At 41.1% G+C, this 17791-nt stretch overlaps 1 protein-coding gene across 4 annotated transcripts in view; it reads left to right on the forward strand.

Annotated features, from left to right (window-relative positions):
• Positions 1-17791, forward strand: part of PKD2L2 (polycystin 2 like 2, transient receptor potential cation channel) — a 33078-nt gene that overhangs the window by 1902 nt on the left and 13385 nt on the right. For all 4 annotated transcript variants that reach the window (XR_014561593.1, XM_083728489.1, XM_083728491.1 and 1 more), the window contains 7 exons: positions 3454-3587; positions 7915-8171; positions 10788-11009; positions 11972-12200; positions 14871-15041; positions 16078-16259; positions 17005-17125. Coding sequence is in view for 3 of the 4 variants with exons in the window: in XM_083728489.1 (XP_083584615.1) it covers positions 3454-3587; positions 7915-8171; positions 10788-11009; positions 11972-12200; positions 14871-15041; positions 16078-16259; positions 17005-17125 (1316 nt within the window). In the remaining variant the exon portion in view is untranslated. The remainder of the gene's footprint in view (positions 1-3453; positions 3588-7914; positions 8172-10787; positions 11010-11971; positions 12201-14870; positions 15042-16077; positions 16260-17004; positions 17126-17791) is intronic.

Raw genomic sequence — 17791 nt, forward strand, 5'->3', positions numbered from 1 at the left:
TGCCTCTTGTTTGCCTAGGACGATGATGGAGCTGTGGATGTGAGTGGTGGTGGTGTAGAAACCTCTATTGTGTAGATGGAATTTAGCCTATTGTACAACATCACATCTGTTGCTCTGCCCCTATTTGTTTTTGGTCCAACCTAACACTGACATTTGACCCCTGGATGGTTGCCCATAGCCTAACTCATAAACTGCAAAATAACCCTCCTGTTGAGGGGATGCTAATCAAATTTGCAGATGATACCAAACTGGGAGGGGTAGCCAATCCTGCTGAGGACAGAACCAGGATTCAATATGAGCTTAAAAGATTGGAGAACAGGGCTAAAATTAACAAAATGAAGTTCACTAGAGACAAATGTAAGGTTCCACCTGTACCCTTAGGCAGGAATAGCCAGCTGCACAAATAGAAGATGGGGGACACCTGGCTTCCCAGTAGTACATGTGAAAAGGATACAGTGGTACCTCGGATTACAGACGCTTCAGATTACATATGCTTCAGGTTACAGACTCCGCTAACCCAGAAATATTACCTCGGGTTAAGAACTTTGCTTCAGGATAAGAACAGAAATCATGCTCCGGCGGCACAGCAGCAGCAGGAAGCCCCATTAGCTAAAGTGGTGCTTCGGGTTAAGAACTGTTTCAGGTTAAGAACAGACCTCCAGAACGAATTAAGTTCTTAACCCGAGGTACCACTGTATAGAGATCTAGTAGACCAGAAGCTTAACATGAGTCGATAGTGTGATACAGCAACAGAACATCGCTAGTGCTATTCTAGGCTGCATCAGCAGAAGTATAGTGTCCCTATCAAGGAAAAAAATAGTCCTGCTCTATTCTGCCTTTGTCAGACCATACCTGGAGTACAGTGGTACCTTGAGTTACAAACGCCTCAGGTTACAAACGCTTCAGGTTACAAATTCCGCTAACAAATTCCAAGGAAGAGTTACCTTGAGTTGAGAACTTTGCCCCAGGATGAGAATAGAAATCATGTGCCGGCGGCGCAGCAGCAGCAAGAGGCCCCATTAGTGAAAGGACGCCTCTAGTTAAGAACAGTTTCAGGTTAAGAACGGACCTCCAGAACAAGTTAAGTTCATAACTAGAGGTACCACTGTACTGTGTCCAGTTCTGGGCACCACAATCTAAGATGGATATTGACCAGCTGGAGTATATGCAGAGGAGGGTCACCAAGATGATCAAGGGTCTGGAAACTAAGTCTTGTGAGGAACAGTTAAGGGAATTGGGTATGTTTAGCCTGGTAAAGAGGAGACTTAGAGGAGATATCTATCTTCAAGTATCTAAAGGGTGTCACATGGAGGATGGAGCAAGCTTGTTTTCTCCTGCTCCAGAGACTAAGGGATTGAAGTTACAAGAGGAGATTCCAACTAAACACCAGGAATAACTTCCTGACAGTAAGAGCTGTTCAACTGTGGAACAGACTCCCTTGGAAGGCGGTGGACTCTCCTTCCCTGGAGTTTTTTAAGCAGAGCTAGGATAAGCATCTATCATGTATGATCTAGTTGAGATTCCTGCATTGTAGGGGGTTGGACTAGATGACCCTCGGGGTCCCTTTCACCTCTACAATTCATGATTCTCTGTAGAACACTGCATTGCAAGAGCTGCATATTTTCCATATACTGTATTTTTCCGTGTATTAGATGAGGTTTTTTTAACTCAAAAATTATGTAAAAAAACTGAGGTCGGCCTATACATGGATAGTGGCATGGGGGCGGGAGCTGCGCACTGCCAGCCAGCTGGTTGGGGGGGTGCAACTCTCCTTCATGCCGCTGTGGGAGGAGAGCATTTCCTGCAGCAGCGTGGAAGGGAAGCTGTGCACCTGCCAGCCATCTGGTTGGTGGACACACAACTCTCCCTCATGCTGCTGCGGAGGCGCGCGCTCTAGGGAGCGTTTCACAGCAGCTGGGGGAACTGCGCAGCCAGCTGGTTGGCGGGTCTGTGCTCTAGGGAGCGTTTCCGCCCACAGTGGCGTGGGGGGAGTAGCTACCCACTTTGCCAACCCCAGCAATTCCCTCTTAAAATGCTCAACAAGTTTGGGCCACTCCCCCCATTTTCTTTAAATTTAGTCCCCCCAAATAGTCTTATACATGGGGGCGTCTTATACACAGAAAAATACAGTAACTAAGGTGATAACTGCCTACAGTGGTGCCTCGCAAGACGAAATTAATTCGTTCCGCAAGTTTTTTCTTCTTGCGAGTTTTTCGTCTTGCGAAGCACGGTTTCCCATAGGAATGCATTGAAAATCAATCAATGCGTTCCTATGGAAGCCGCCTTCAGACCAGGTCCGGGGACAGTCTGTTTTTTTTTTTTATAATAATTTTTTATTATTTTTACAAAACAAAAAAAAAAAACAGGGAACAAGGGTAAAGGAAAAACAGACAAATCACAAACAGATACATAAAACATGACTTCCCCATACCTCCCCTTCTCTGCATCATTATTTTATAATGTGTCAGCAACCCTTCAGTCAATTTCTCTATATATTCTCATTAAGTTTCCCCCTTTAATTTACGATTTACAGCTGTAGTTCTTTGTTTCTAGCCTCTCGACATCTTAACCGTCCGATATTTTACAATAGTTCTTAAGATATACTTTAGGTCCGGGGACAGTCTGTCCCCTGACCTCTTCTGAAGGCTGGGGGGGGGGGAGAAGGGCTTTTCTTCCCACCGCCAGCCTTCAGAATGCTGGCCGCCGGGAGCAAAGACTTTCGCCCACCGCCGGCCTTCAGAAGAGGTCCAGGACCTCTTCTGAAGGCCAGCGGTGGGCGAAAGTCTTTGCTCCCCTCCGCCTGCCTTCAAAAGCCGTCGGGATAGCGGAGAAACGCGCTGCGCTTCTCCGCTATCCTGGGAAGGCAGGCGGGGGGAGCAATGACTTTTGCCCCCCGCTGGCCTTCAGAAGAGGTCCAGGACCTCTTCTGAAGGCCGGCGGTGGGCGAAAGTCTTTGCTCCCGGCGGCCAGCATTTTAAAAGCGGTCCGGGATAGCGGGAAAGCACAGCGCAATTCTCTGCTATCCCGGACCACTTTTAAAATGCTGGCAGTGGGGAGCAAAGCCTTTCGGCCCCGCCGGCCTTCCTGGACCTCTTCTGAAGGCTGGAGGGGGGCGAAAGGCTTTGCTCCCCACCGCCAGCATTTAAAAGAGGTCCCCGGAGATTTCCCCATGGGCTTTCTTCTTGCGAAGCAAGCCCATAGGGAAATTCGTCTTGCGGAACGACTCAAAAACGGAAAACTCTTTCGTCTTGCGAGTTTTTCGTTTTGTGAGGCGTTCGTCTTGTGGGGCACCACTGTATTTGATATTTCTGTTACTATTACTATTACTAAGACTCCAGTATTTTTGTTTTGGGGTCCTGCTAATAAACATTAGGTGTTTGATGTTTGCTAATTTGAGTGTCTTCCCATTTCTCTTTGTTGCTTAGGATTTTATCCTGATTTCTTTCTTTTTAGTGACATTTGGAATGGTGAGCACAGATATGTATTATCTGAACAAAGTTATGGCAGATCTCTTTCTAGAAACCCCTCTGTCAGATACAGATCATACAGACTTCAAGTCTATGAGCAGCATTGCTGACTTTTGGCAGGTAAAGGTTGTTGTTTTTTAAATGAGAAAAACATAACTTGTGAATAATAATAATAATAAACCTGATTTTTGGCACAGAACTATGTTAGTGTAGACACATGGTTTCTGTAATCTGCTACTGTCCTATCACCACTAGACTGTTTCACACTAAAAAGTTAAGGGTAGGTTTGGGTACCCTCAGAAACCTGCCTGTGAAAGAGTTTGGGGGAAATACATCAAGAGATATGTAGTGGTAAAGTTGGGGACTTGACTTTTTAATTTTTTTGGCATTAAGTCCTGCCAGGTAGTAGAACTTAAATGACTTACTTACTCTACTTTTTATCTTGCTGTCATCACAATTTGTTGCTATCTGGGATTAACACCATATTTTACCTTGGCGCAGTGATAATCAATTTTGGATTACTTTATATTTATGTAGTACTTTTCCTAAGTGTTTCAAACACTTACTTTTTTTAAAAAAAAATTATTAAAAGTTTTTCATTTACAATAGAAAAAAAGAATAAACATAACATTACATATAACAAATTTTCTTATCACTTCTGAACTTCCTCACATCTCCCGCTCCTACGTTCTAGTTTAAAACACTTAAAAGAACAATTTATTCCCTTATTTCCATCCTTACTGTCAAATTTCGAATATATTTCAAATTTTAGATACATTTATTCCAATCCTTACAAAAGAAAATTAAACTTAGCCTAATAATTATCTAAAAAAATTAGGTTTTTCATCTTATATTTAGATTAACTTCATGATTTACTTCATCTATTTTGATGGTGCCAATTTGTCTAAAATCAAGCATCCTGCTTAACATTCATACAGTTTACAATATTTTTGCAAATAAAACTTAAATTTTTTCCAGTCCTCTTCAATGATTTCTTCTCCCAGGTCTCGGATTCTGCCAGTCATCTCAGCCAGTTCCATGTAGTTCATCAGTTGCATCTGCCATTCTTCCAGTGTGGGTAGATCTTGGGTTTTCCAGTATTTAGCAATAAGTATCCTTGCTGCTGTTGTTGCATACATGAAAAAGGTTCGGTCCTTCTTTAACACCCCTTGGCCGACAATACCCAAAAGGAAGGCCTCTGGTTTCTTAAGAAAGGTATACTTAAATATCTTTTTCAGCTCATTATATATCATTTCCCAGAAGGCCTTCACTTTAGGACAGGTCCACCAAAGGTGAAAGAACGTTCCTTCATTTTCCTTACATTTCCAACACTTATTATCAGACAAGTGGTATATTTTTGCAAGTTTGACTGGGGTCATGTACCATCTATATATCATTTTCATTACATTTTCTTTCAAAGCATTACATGCTGTGAAATTCAACCCAGTAGTCCACAACCTTTCCCAGTCAGCAAACATAATATTATACCCGATGTCCTGTGCCCACTTTATCATAGCCGATTTAACCGTTTCATCTTGTGTATTCCATTTTAACAGCAAGTTGTACATTCTTGAAAGTACCTTGGTCTTAGGCTCTAACAGTTCCGTTTCTAATTTCGATTTTTCCACCTGGAATCCTAGTTTTCTATCAAGTTTAAAAACTTCTTTAATCTGGGCGTAGTGTAACCAATCTCGCACTTTGTCTTTCATTTTCTCCTGACTCTGCAATTTCCAATTGTCTCCATCTTTTTCTAATATTTCCCAATACTTTGGCCATTTGGCCTCCATATTGAGTCTTTTTCGGGCCTGTGTTTTAAACACTTACTGTACACAAATGTATACTATGTTAGTAATCCTTACAACAGCCCTGTACAGTGGTACCTCTGGTTACGAACTTAATTCGTTCCGGAGGTGCACTCAAGCTGAAACCGTTCTTATCCTGAGGTGTGCTTTCACTAATGGGGCCTCCTGCTGTGCACATGTGCTAAAGATGCGTGATTTCCGTTCACATCCTGGGGCAAAGTTCACAACCAGGAGCAGCTACTTCTGGGTTAGCGGAGCTCGTAACCTGAAGCCTTCGTAACCAGAGGTATCACTGTAATATAAAACCTTGTGATATGTTGTATGCAAATGGGGTGACTACATGGGAAGAGGTGTTCAAACCTTACACCTGCGTTTTGGATAGCTGCCACATGCTCATTTATTATTATTATTATTATTATTTATTAAATTTATATGCTGCCCTGTACCTTCAAGGCAGTTTACAACATAAAATTACAATAAAAATACATAATAATAATAATAATAATAATAATAATGACAACCCAATAATCCCCCCTTCCACAACACATTTAAAGGGCATTAGATGTCAGTTAGCCAAAGGCCTGGTTAAAGAGGAACGCTTTTTCCTGGCATGTAAATGGGACGCAGGTGGCGCTGTGGGTAAAACCTCAGCGCCTAGGGCTTGCCGATCGAAAGGTCGGCGGTTTGAATCCCTGCGGCGGGGTGCGCTCCCGCCGTTCGGTCCCAGCGCCTGCCAACCTAGCAGTTCGAAAGCACCCCTGGGTGCAAGTAGATAAATAGGGACCGCTTACTAGCGGGAAGGTAAACAGCGTTTCTGTGTGCGGCTCTGGCTCTGGCTCTGGCCAGAGCAGCGATGTCACGCTGGCCACGTGACCCGGAAGTGTCTCCGGACAGCGCTGGCCCCCGGCCTCTTGAGTGAGATGGGCGCACCAACCCCAGAGTCTGGCAAGACTGGCCCGTACGGGCAGGGGTACCTTTAACTTTACCTTTAAAGGTGTATAATGAAGGCGCCAGCCAAACCTCCTTGGGGAGAGTATTCCACAAATGGAGAGCCACTGTGGAAAAGGTCCATTATCATGTTGTCACCCTCCAGACCTCTTGTGGAGGAGGCACACAAAGAAGGGCCTGAGACGAAATGATTTCAGGGTCTTGGTAGGTTCATATGGAGAGAGGTGGTCCTTGAGTTATTGCAGACCTGAGCCATTTAAGGTTTTATAGGTCTAAACCAGCACTTTAAATTAGGCCCGGTAACTAATTGGTAATCAGTTCAGTCAGACCAGGATTGCTGTAATATGCTCAAACTGTTTTGCCCCAATAAGCAGCCTGGCCGCTGAAGTTTTTGAACCGTCTTCAGAGGCAGCTCTACATATAATGTGCTGCTCCATCCTTATGAACTTACCTAACCTAGAGGTTACCAAAGCATACATAAATCTATGCATGAACAGAAGGGAAAGCGGGTGGCGCTGTGGGTTAAACCACAGAGCCTAGGACTTGCCGATCAGAAGGTCGGCGGTTCGAATCCCCATGACAGGGTGAGCTCCCGTTGTTCGGTCCCTGCTCCTGCCAACCTAGCAGTTCGAAAGCACGTCAAAGAGCAAGTAGATAAATAGGTACCGCTCCAGTGGGAAGGTAAACTGCGTTTCAGTGCACTGCTCTGGTTCGCCAGAAGCGGCTTAGTCATGCTGTGGCCACATGACCCAGAAGCTGTATGCCGGCTCCCTCGGCCAACATAGTGAGATGAGCACCGCACCCCAGAGTCGGTCACAACTAGACCTAATGGTCAGGGGTCCCTTTATGCACGAACAGAACATTATTGATGTGTTCTGTGTGCATGAGGCACATCCCTTAACAGAAGACATCAAGAGGTGTCTGCATTTATAGTATTTTAGACCATCACCAGTGTTTTTAGTGGAATTTAGTGTGCCATTATAAAGAATTAATATTGAAGGACCTATGGCCTTGTTTGCGCATTACGTAGAATCATGAGTTGTTTCACTTCCAACAAACCATGATCTGTAGGCATGATTTGTTATTTGCTTACGTAAAGGGCTGTCCAAGGCATTTTGCAAAGGACAAAGACTCCCCTCCCCAATCCCTTTACATGTACAAAAGCTGTGTGGAACACTCGGCTCTTGGTTTCCAACAGGGAAGAATAACCAGAAGGCTCAGGAGAAATGGTTGGGGCAGCAGGTGCTTCTGCCTGCAGTATTTGCTTTCTGTGATGATTGCCTCATTTTGCCTAACGGTTTGGTTGAACAAAACAAACCTTGACACCTGGTTTCATACATAATAGCAAGCTGAGGATCTTGGTTTATTTCTTCAATGTTCTAGGAAGGAGGAGCAAAGCAGCTCAGATTGGCACATTCACAGTAAACTATTAACTGTGATTGACCAGGATAGGTGAAGTGCTCCTAAACCTCTTAATCTGCCAAGTGAAATCAATTGGTTGTTTTTTATAGTAGTCCAAATAAGATGTAAAAAACAAACAAAATAGATAAACAAACATTTTATAAGGCCATTGTGCCTCCTAGATTCCCAGGTGTAACAATGGGTTTTCAAATAATATTTGATTCCAAGTAAACGAGTTTCAGATGATGAATTTCTTCTGGTAAAAGTTTATTTTCTGCTTATTTCATGCAATGTAGTTTATAGAAGGACCACTTCTGGATGGCCTTGATTGGGGCACTTCGTACAACAACGATTCCACACCCAATGAAAGAAACACCACACTTATCTACTATGAGAATTTACTGTTAGGAGTACCTCGAATTAGACAACTAAAAGTCCGTAACAACACATGTTCTATCTATCCCTCTTTCCGGGCATTTATGAAAGAATGTTATGGTAAATATCAGTATTTACATGAAGATAGACAATCATTTGGCTTTAAGAATGCCTCTGAGTAAGTATCGTGACATTTTATTTTCCTTGCTCCTTCTGACTGTATCTGAACATACTGTACACATACTTTAGCAAAATAAGTTTAATAGTGGGATTTGGCTTCCTTAGGGAGCACTGAGAAATTTTGTTATTAATGCATTTGTACTGTAAATAAATAAAACAATATGTGTCAAGGGGCTCAAGTAGTGGCACCCTGCTGATTTGCACCTACATCAGCTTGTCCTGTATAAGGGTGAATCAAACGCTGCCTTAGTTTAGACAATATTTGCATGAGCCTTGTGCCTGTGCTACCCCTTCCCTCCTTCAGTGTTTCTAGATTGGAATTTATTGTGGAATTGGTGTTGTTCATTGTTTTTGCATGGTTCACACAACATCATAATAAAAATGCCAGTCCATTTCCCCTTACTGTGGAAACTCTGAAGTAAAAAGGAGCCAGTATGCACCTACAGTCACTGCTGGTATGGAACACATTATCACATATTTTTGGCACGTAGTTTGTCATATGGGGTCCCCTACTTCTGTTTGCTTCTCATTCAAGTACAATCTAGCCTTTTTTGCTTCTGGTGGCCACAATGATGTGACTGTGACTGTTTCCACCAATTGCTGCATGCAGAAGGCATGTTCACAGTTCATATATCAGAGACCTCTATATTAAAAATAAAATTTGGCTCATCAGGAGTTCTGCTAAATCTTTTAGCCAGCTGTTCGCCACATGAGTAAGAAGCTAGAGTGGGAGGATCATGGGGCCCCATGGCCGCTAATGGGTATGTGTGGCTCTTATGGGAACCCTGCCAACCAGCACAAAGAATGGCCATGGCTATTGCAAATTGATGAGACCAAACTTGGCCCAACTTGCTTTTTAAAAAGGACATTGTTGTGTTAAACTTTCTACAAGTTGTCCAGGAACAAACATTAGCCTCAGTGACCTAGAATTTCATGGTTCCTGCCTAGATCCCTTAAATATAATTGTTTCAGTGGTACCATATTAGTGTTAAAGCTTCTGGGCTAGGAAAAAGAAAGCAAGAGAATGCATGACACCTAACTGAGTACAGCCACATCAGATTGATTTTTTGGTGTGCCCGCTAGTGTCATTCAACCCACCATTTTGCCCATGGTGAAACATACTAGTTATGCTTCTTTGTATGTTCTTCTTGCGGTTTTGTTTTGTTTTTTTTAAGAGAAAGGTATGCGTGTGCACAGATACAGAAATAACTGCATGTATGTCTAGAATGGAAACGAGCCATAGATGGTGAGGGAGGAGTGACTAAGAGGAAGGAGAAAACAAAATTACAGATACATTCCATCAACTTCCACCTATTAGTGTGGATAGCAACCAACAGAATAGTGATTAATTGCATATGGAAACTAATATGCCAGCTGCACTCACAAGAAAATTAGGTCTATGTGAGTCCCTTGCTTCTCAGTGTACCAGGACTGAAGACTCCTTGGGTTTATTAATCATGATTTTCAGTTACATCAAAGTCAGGAAAGTATGGTTACCAGGGCTGGAACCAACTTAATATCTGAAACAAACTTTGAACCATGTTTTCATAGACTGGTTTATTCCAATACTGGTAAACATTGTTTAGTTTTACTCAGAGTAGATGCATTGAAATTAATGGACCTAACTTAGTAATGTTCATTAATTTCAGTGGGTCTACTTTGAGTAAAACTTTGTTGAATGTCGCCCCAGTGTCTGAATATTTATTTTAAATTACCCCAGATAATAGATATTTATGTTTTTAAAATGTTTGCTAAAGCACCTTTGTTGATATTATTTGTAAAATTGTTTTGGTATTGTCTTAGGTTGCCACCCGTTTCGGGCATATAAATTGATATGTGAGGTATTTATATATTTAACAACACGGTATAGTCCCTGTGCACTGTGGGATGACTATAGGGTTCAACACAATATTATTGCTCTGCATCCCCTGCCACACATTCATAGGCATATGTGCAGTTAGCCCAACAGGCTGTTATGGGAAATGGTAAGCCTCTACACAGCTTACATTTCCCAACACAGCCTTTCCACGCTTCTTGACCATACCATCTTGGTGCACTGCCTGTATGTACAACTGCAGTTATGCCTTTACTTTTAAACCACATTCAAGCACATTGTTTCCTTCAAGGAATTCTGCAGCTTATCCCTCACAGAGTTACAATTTCTAGCAACTCTTAACAAACTACAGTGTCCAGAATTCTTTGAGAATGTGCTTTGTACTATATACACAGCCCACAAAAAAAGAATTAAGGCTGTATACCAAAGTAGACAAGATGTCATCCATGGAATTTTGCATTCATGTGATTGAATTTTTAAAAGTAAATAGCAGGATGGGATAGGGGATGGGACCATCTGGATTGCGAGCCTGGTGAGAAGGGGAACTTTAACCCTTCACCCCCTAGCCCTGATCTAGATGATCTAGATGGGGGTGGGAGAAAACTGGTACGAATGAGATTTTTGTTTCCACCGTGAATAGCAGGTGTGCAGTGTTCAATTAACTATTTCTGTTAAAAAGGCATTGGAAAGCTAGGGGTGATTGAATAAATCCTTGGGGAGTAAATGGGGGTAGGATGCTTTCTGTAAACTGAAGTGCCTCAATCCCCTTCTTTCCTACAGGTGGCATTATTCCACTTCTAAATCACTCTCCCCATGGCATTGGGGCCTTATTGGGCTATACAGTAGTGGAGGATTTATGTTCACCTTGCCCAAGTCAAAGGCAGAAAGTGCAGCAAAACTTGCTTTCCTCAAGAAACATAACTGGATCACCAGAGGAACAAGGGTTATCTTCATTGACTTTTCAATGTATAATGCCAATGTAAACCTCTTCTGTGTGGTCAGGTGAGCTCTTCTGTTTGCTGTTCTTAAAATTCAGTTTTCAAGATAAAGTAATTGCATTACCAGTCCTGTTGATAAAGTAATAATGGCATGTTCTACTCTGTTGCTGAATGGACGAATCTCACCCTGTGCAGGCTACTTAAAATTGTGGTACATCTACTACGCAAATCAAATCCTTCTTCTTTCCACTCCTTCCAGTTGCAGCTGGTTTAGCATACAAACTCTTCTAGCCCTTGACTTTTGCTTTGCCTTTTCAGGCATTAAATCTAGGGTGCCGCCACTGCATGGACTGTATCTCATTTCATTTCCTAAAAATTCCACTGATGCCAGAGTTTGAAATCTTGACTGAATGCTATAGAGCAGCAGCTTTTTTTTGGATCCACAAAACCGAAACATGTTAAAACTTGTCAAGAAACAAAACCCTCATTATATCTAGAGCAGAAGTGGCTGGCTTTTCTTGGTTCAGTAGCTACTTACATCCTTAGACAGTTCTCTAGGTGCATGCTAGTGGTGATTGTGACCAAAAGTGGGTATGTGCATCCTATACTCACACAAGCACAGAATGCATGTGTGCACGCTCACATAGGTACAAAGCCCTCACTGATCTACTGAGGAATGGAGTTATTGCACCTTCCCTGCTCATCAAATGAAGTGGAAGGGTGTGATATGCATCTTCAACAGGGCACTGGACTGGGCCGAGGGGTTTAAATCTCTTGGCCCACTGCAGTTCATGTCTGTTTATATTTTTTATTCCTTTGCCACCACTACCAAAATCTGTGGGGTCTTGGGGGCCAGAAAAACTTGCTTAGGGGACTACATCAGCCCCCCAAGCCAGAGGTTAGCTACAACTGATCGAGAGGTAATAATAGTTCAGGGGCCTTTGAAATTACCCCAGGTGAGCTTTGCAGTTTGGAATCAGTCTTATGTGTTACCAGATAGCATCCTCCTTTACTTTCATTTCACAGGCTCATTGTGGAATTTCCTGCAACAGGTGGTGCAATCCCCTCCTGGCAGTTCCACTCTGTAAAGCTTCTCAGATACGTCAGCTATTACGATTATTTCCTGGCCTCTTGTGAAGTCATTTTTTGTCTTTTCATCTTCACTTTCACCATCCAAGAAGTTTTAAAATTAAAGAAACAGAAAAAGGACTATTTTAGAGATGCCTGGAACTGGCTGGATGTGTTACTGCTCCTGGTAAGTCTCAGAAATTACAAAAAAGAATTATGACAGAAACCATATTGCGGTGTGGGGACAGGATGCTTTCCATTATGCCACTAGAGAGAGCTGGGAATACTGGGAAGAGGGGTAGATGTTCCTTGGGCAAGGAACATTCGCAGCTTCAAATTTAGTATGTTTCTGCCCCTTGAGAAACATAGCAGTTAACTGTGTTTTACACATGACAATTCTTTTCTGAAAACCAGGCCAAAGCAGTCAAAATGCAAGGCTCACGATCAATGTGTACATTCAGTGTTTCCTGGCCATCCACAACTTAGCTTGTATTTGATTTACAGTAAGCATACTGGTAATCAGAATAATTTTGTTTCCCTGCTTTCCTTAAAGTAAAGTGCTTGAAAAAGTTCTTAGTGTTTTATTTTTCCACAGTTGCATAAGAACCTGGCTACATTAAATTTATTATATTCAGAGTGGTGCTGTATTTATGTTGAATCCATTGGCATGGATAGCAATCCCTGCTCAGTCTTGGTTTCCTTGGGTGCCACTAGATCAGTCAGATAAAATGTTAAACTTTGGCTTTTCATTAGAAGAATGTGCTAAGAGCCTCAGAGCTCATGTGTTCCCTTTTCCTCCAGATTTTGATTCCATTATTCACTAGCTAAGGTTTAGTGTTATGTCAAAAACTGAAATTTACCTATGATTTAATACAGTGCTTCTTTTTGTGGGGGTATGCAGGGGTACACATACCCCTAAAGATTTTGTGAATCTAAGTTTTGCCTCATCAAGGGGCAGTATTTCAGTATGAGTAGGAAAATAAGAGTACCCCTAAACAATTTTTATAGAAAAAAGCACTGGTTTACTGAAAGAAACTAACTTCAAACTTTTGTTTATTAAGGTGGCTCCTTTCAAAAACCATAGCTATGTTCAACCATAGTTCAGGCATAATGCTAAACTGCAGCTAATTGAAAATTGAAGGGAAAGCTTTCAATTGTCTCTTTGCAGTCTGCTTTCACCCATTTAGGATGAAAAAGCAGGAATTATAGGACAGATATCACCTTTCTTTTGGGAGGAAAATTGATACCTAAATTAGGAACAAGCTTGTCTGATACCTCTTTTGGGCCTTTAGCAGGGATAGGATTATTTCTTGTTTTCTGCTGTCTACTACTCCCTAGTAATTGGGGTACAGTAAAAAGAGAGTTCCCTGATCCCCACCCATCCAAATATTTTTTATTTATTAAATTTCTATACCACCCTTCAACTGAAGATTACAGGGAGGATTACAATATAAAAATGCAAAAATATATAACATAGTAACAAACAAATATAGTACCGCTCCACACAGTTTAAAAGGCCATAAATTGTATAATTAGCTAAAGGTTAGGAGAAGAGAAACGTTTTTTCTTGGCACCTAAAGATACATAACGAAAGGGCCAGGCAAGCCTTCCTGGGGAGAGCATTCCACAAGGGGAGAGCCACCACAGGGAAAGAGCCCTCTTGGCCTCTCATGGAAGAAATGTCTCAGATGATGATTAGATGATGATTGCAGTGTCTGGGTTGGTTCATGTGGGGAGAGGGGTGCAAACTTCCCATCCTCAAAAAGCCTGTTGTGTCATGGCAAGAATTTTGCGGTCCCCAAAAGGCGACATCAGATGGATAAAGAATGGCAGCTCTATAACAATAGCTAAAGAAACAGAGTCCCTATCTTTTTTCCACCGAAAAGGTTTCCACTTTATCATTTTAATGGCCTGTCAGTATTTTAGGGCATTCCAGGTGACAGCAGAGCTTTAAGAAAGAGACAGATGCAGAGATAGAAAGAGAGACAGAGAAGGGATGTGAAAATCTAGTTCAGAAGGTGGAGACTTTTTCAGCAGTATCTGGAAAAAGGCAAATCATTATGTCGTCATCCTGTCAGCACAGGGAGAAGGGCTGTTTTCAGTCTCTGAGGTTGCTACACAAACATGTAAATACATTTGCTTGCAAACTGTAATAATTACAACAGCAATTCTTAATCCTCATTTTGTATGTAAATAAATGAAATTCTGGGACTCATACGGAAATCTGAGGGAAACTCACCCCACACAGAATCCTTTTAGGGGAAACCATTCTAAGCTAGTAATAAAACTTAAATGAGTTCTTCATGTACCCTAAAACATTCCATTTCAGGTGACAACTAAGATGTGAGTATTCCATGCCTGAAGAAAAATATTAATGTTACCCTCATGGTGAAGAAGAGCATGAGTTATGGTGTTTCATAAAATAAAATGCTCCTTATATAGATACTCAGATACCCAGAGGGCCTTCTCGGTAGTGGTGCCCGCTCTGTGGAACGCCTTCCCATCAAAGAAATAAACAACTATCTGACATTTAGAAGACAGCCCTGTTTAGGGAAGTTTTTAATGATTGATGTTTTAATGTATTTTTACTCCTTTGTTCGAAGCTGCCCACAGTGACTGGAGAGGCCCAGCCAGATGGGTGGGGTATAAATGATTATTTATTTATTTATTTATTTATTTATTTATTTATTATTATTATTTACTCCCTACATACATTTTAATGCATATTTGGCTTATAGGCAGATATGGTTGACCTCTCATAGCCCTTTATCAATCAACTTCATTAAGATATGAAGAATATACAGTATCAGAAAAATATAAATTGTAACCTCACAAACGTTTACTTTTCCCCCTCCAGTTGTCTGTTTTTGCTATTTTCTTCAATGTTTACCGAACTATTGAAGTGTCCAGGTTGATGGAAAGTCTGCTCTCCAATTCAGAAGCTTATCCAGACTTTAATTTCCTTTCATTCTGGCAGACCCGTTACAATAATATGATTTCAGTGAATGTATTTTTTGCATGGATAAAGGTACTACTGCTCACATTGCTAAATATATTAACAATGTTTTATTTTCATACTTCTCACAGAAAATTTTCAAATTTTCTCTTAGAGATTTTAAAGAGCTATCTGAAGAATGTTTGCATAGGTGTTTATAGATATTTTCCTCTTTCCTCCACATTCATAATCTCTGCCAAGCCTTACCCCTTAGGGGACTATAGTACATTATTTGTCAGGGAGACCCTCAAAAATGCCACTTTAGTAACATCCACTGTCATGTTTTTTATCACCTTCCTTCTAAAATTGCAGCCTACTTAAAGTATAGGAGTGGGGAAAGCTGTTGTGTAGTATTATAGACTGCTAATGTGACCATGAAATGCCTTGCATTGCTTTAAGAAAATGGGTTAACTTTTCACTAATCTTCCATTGGTCATACAGTCACACTTGCCCTAGCAGTTACTCCAAATTCCAAATATGTCCGTTGGTCCAAAAAGATTAGAACACCCTGTTCTAGTGTAATGTTCAGAAGGGAATTTCCATGGAGAGAATGTCATGTTCCAGTTAAATAAAGAGCTTGTGCATTTCCCACATTTATTTTCCCTTTTAAGCTTAAACTGGAAGTGCCGTAAGAGAAAGTCCCCATCGCTTGCTCTTCTTTTGCAGTTTCAGTTAGGTTACCAGAGTATCATGGGATCTCACACTAGGGACCAATGTAATGTTTGAAATTGGGCTTAAAGGTCCACCATTCAGTACGTCCAATACTGGTTATTTTAATTTATATAAAGAGTTATATAGAATCTCCAGCAGAAATCCTTCCTCTGGAAAAGGGAACTATGTGAGCACTGGAAGTGATCTATAAGCACGGGATATAATTTTTTATAAAAATTCAAAATAATATGTCTTTTATAAAGAACTTCATTTCTCTAGTTATTTCATTTCAGGCTCACCTGAATATTCATCCAGTTTAGTATTGGTTTCCTGCCAAATTTAAGCAGGTAACTTTGAGCCCCTTCTGTTGGCTTGGTCTTTGTCCCACCACAATGTATCCTGTTCTGTTTTCTTCCAGATATTTAAATACATAAGTTTTAACAAGACCATGACCCAGCTGTCTTCCACTCTATCCCGCTGCGCTAAAGATATCATCGGATTTGCCATCATGTTCTTTATCATCTTCTTTGCATACGCACAGTTGGGTTACCTGGTCTTCGGGTCTCAAGTGGACGAATTTTCCACTTTTCAGAATTGCATGTATGGAGTCTTCCAGATTGTCTTCATATAGTTCTGTGATTAGTTGGGGCAGAATTTTCTTAAGTGAAGTGCTAAGAGTGCCTGAGATGTTTAATAATGGCATGTTGTGGGATATCTGAGCTGCCCGGTAAAAGTATACAGCTGGAATGGGCAATGGTGGCACATCAAATCTTTACTGGGTGGGCAAAGTGACCCATTTACTCACAGCCATTTTAAAGGAGCTCGCACCTGAAACAACAATATATCACCAAACCCTTCCCGCTTCAGTTCTCATCCAGGTACAGGGAGACATGATGACTGTGAATGAACATTTCTGCATGCAGGCAACAAAGTGGATTATTACCTAAGCCAGCCTTTCTCAACCTGGTGCCCTCCAGACTGTATAGTGGCAAAACAATTTAGACATAAAAGTTTAGAACAGCCTTGCTCGAACTGATGCCCTCCAGATGATTTGGACGAGAGCTCCCATCATCCCTGACCATTGACTATGCTGGCTGGGGTCAAAGCATCTAGTCCAAAACACCTGGAGGGCACCAGGAGGAGGAGCAAGATAAAAATCTTAATAATAATAAAATCAGCTAGTCACTATAGAAATAGGTTTGAAAGCTCAGAACAGATAATCTATGGAAGCCAGTGGTTGATATTTTAAAACTGAGTATAAGCTGTATCATAAGATTTAACTCAATATAAATTGTAGAAGAATATTGTATACTGACCGTTTCTATATTTTTTTCTCCCTCTCAAGTTTTACCCAATTTCGCATCGTGCTTGGAGATTTTAACTTTGCCGAAATAGAGCATGCAAATCGAATTCTTGGGCCAATTTACTTCATCACATTTGTGTTCTTTGTGTTCTTCGTACTGCTGGTAAGTAGTGTTTTAGATAATTGCAATTAAATACAAATACATATACAAGCAAACAAACAAACAAAGTAATTAAATCTCTGTATTTGGGCTGGTGTCAGAGTAATAAAACATAGTACACATGTTCATAGTTTTATGGGACAGTGTTTAAATGATCATATATTGGCTTAATATGCTGAGATATCAATGTGCCTTTTGTTAGCATAGTCAAGTACTGTTCTTTTCAATTTGCAGTGCAAACAAATAAACCAGGAAAGCTTCAATTAACCATATTCCAAGCCACAATTTGAAGTTGTTTTAATACTGTGGTTTGTTCTCAAGCTGGTAACCATAGTTTCATGGCTTAGATAAAACTGGCAATTATGGTTAATTAGAGACTTTCCAGTTAATCGTGGCTTGTGCAAAGGGAAGAGTGAAAGCAAAAGTCGTGTTTATATCTTTGCTTATTAAGCTGAAAGACTATTGTTATATATATTTCACCAAAGTTGTCATATTTTAATGCAAACCATGAGCACCAGAAAGCCAACAACAAAAGCAACAACAGTATAATCTATGCATGTCTTATTTGGAAGTAAGTCCCACTGAGTTCAGTGAGACCCACTTCCAGGTATCTGTGTACAGCTGGGTTGGGAATTGTGTGGCCCTCCTGGTGGTGTTCAGCTCCCTTTG

This window comes from Podarcis gaigeae, assembly GCF_964106915.1.
Source record: "Podarcis gaigeae genome assembly, chromosome: 2".
Taxonomy (NCBI): Eukaryota; Metazoa; Chordata; class Lepidosauria; order Squamata; family Lacertidae; genus Podarcis; species Podarcis gaigeae.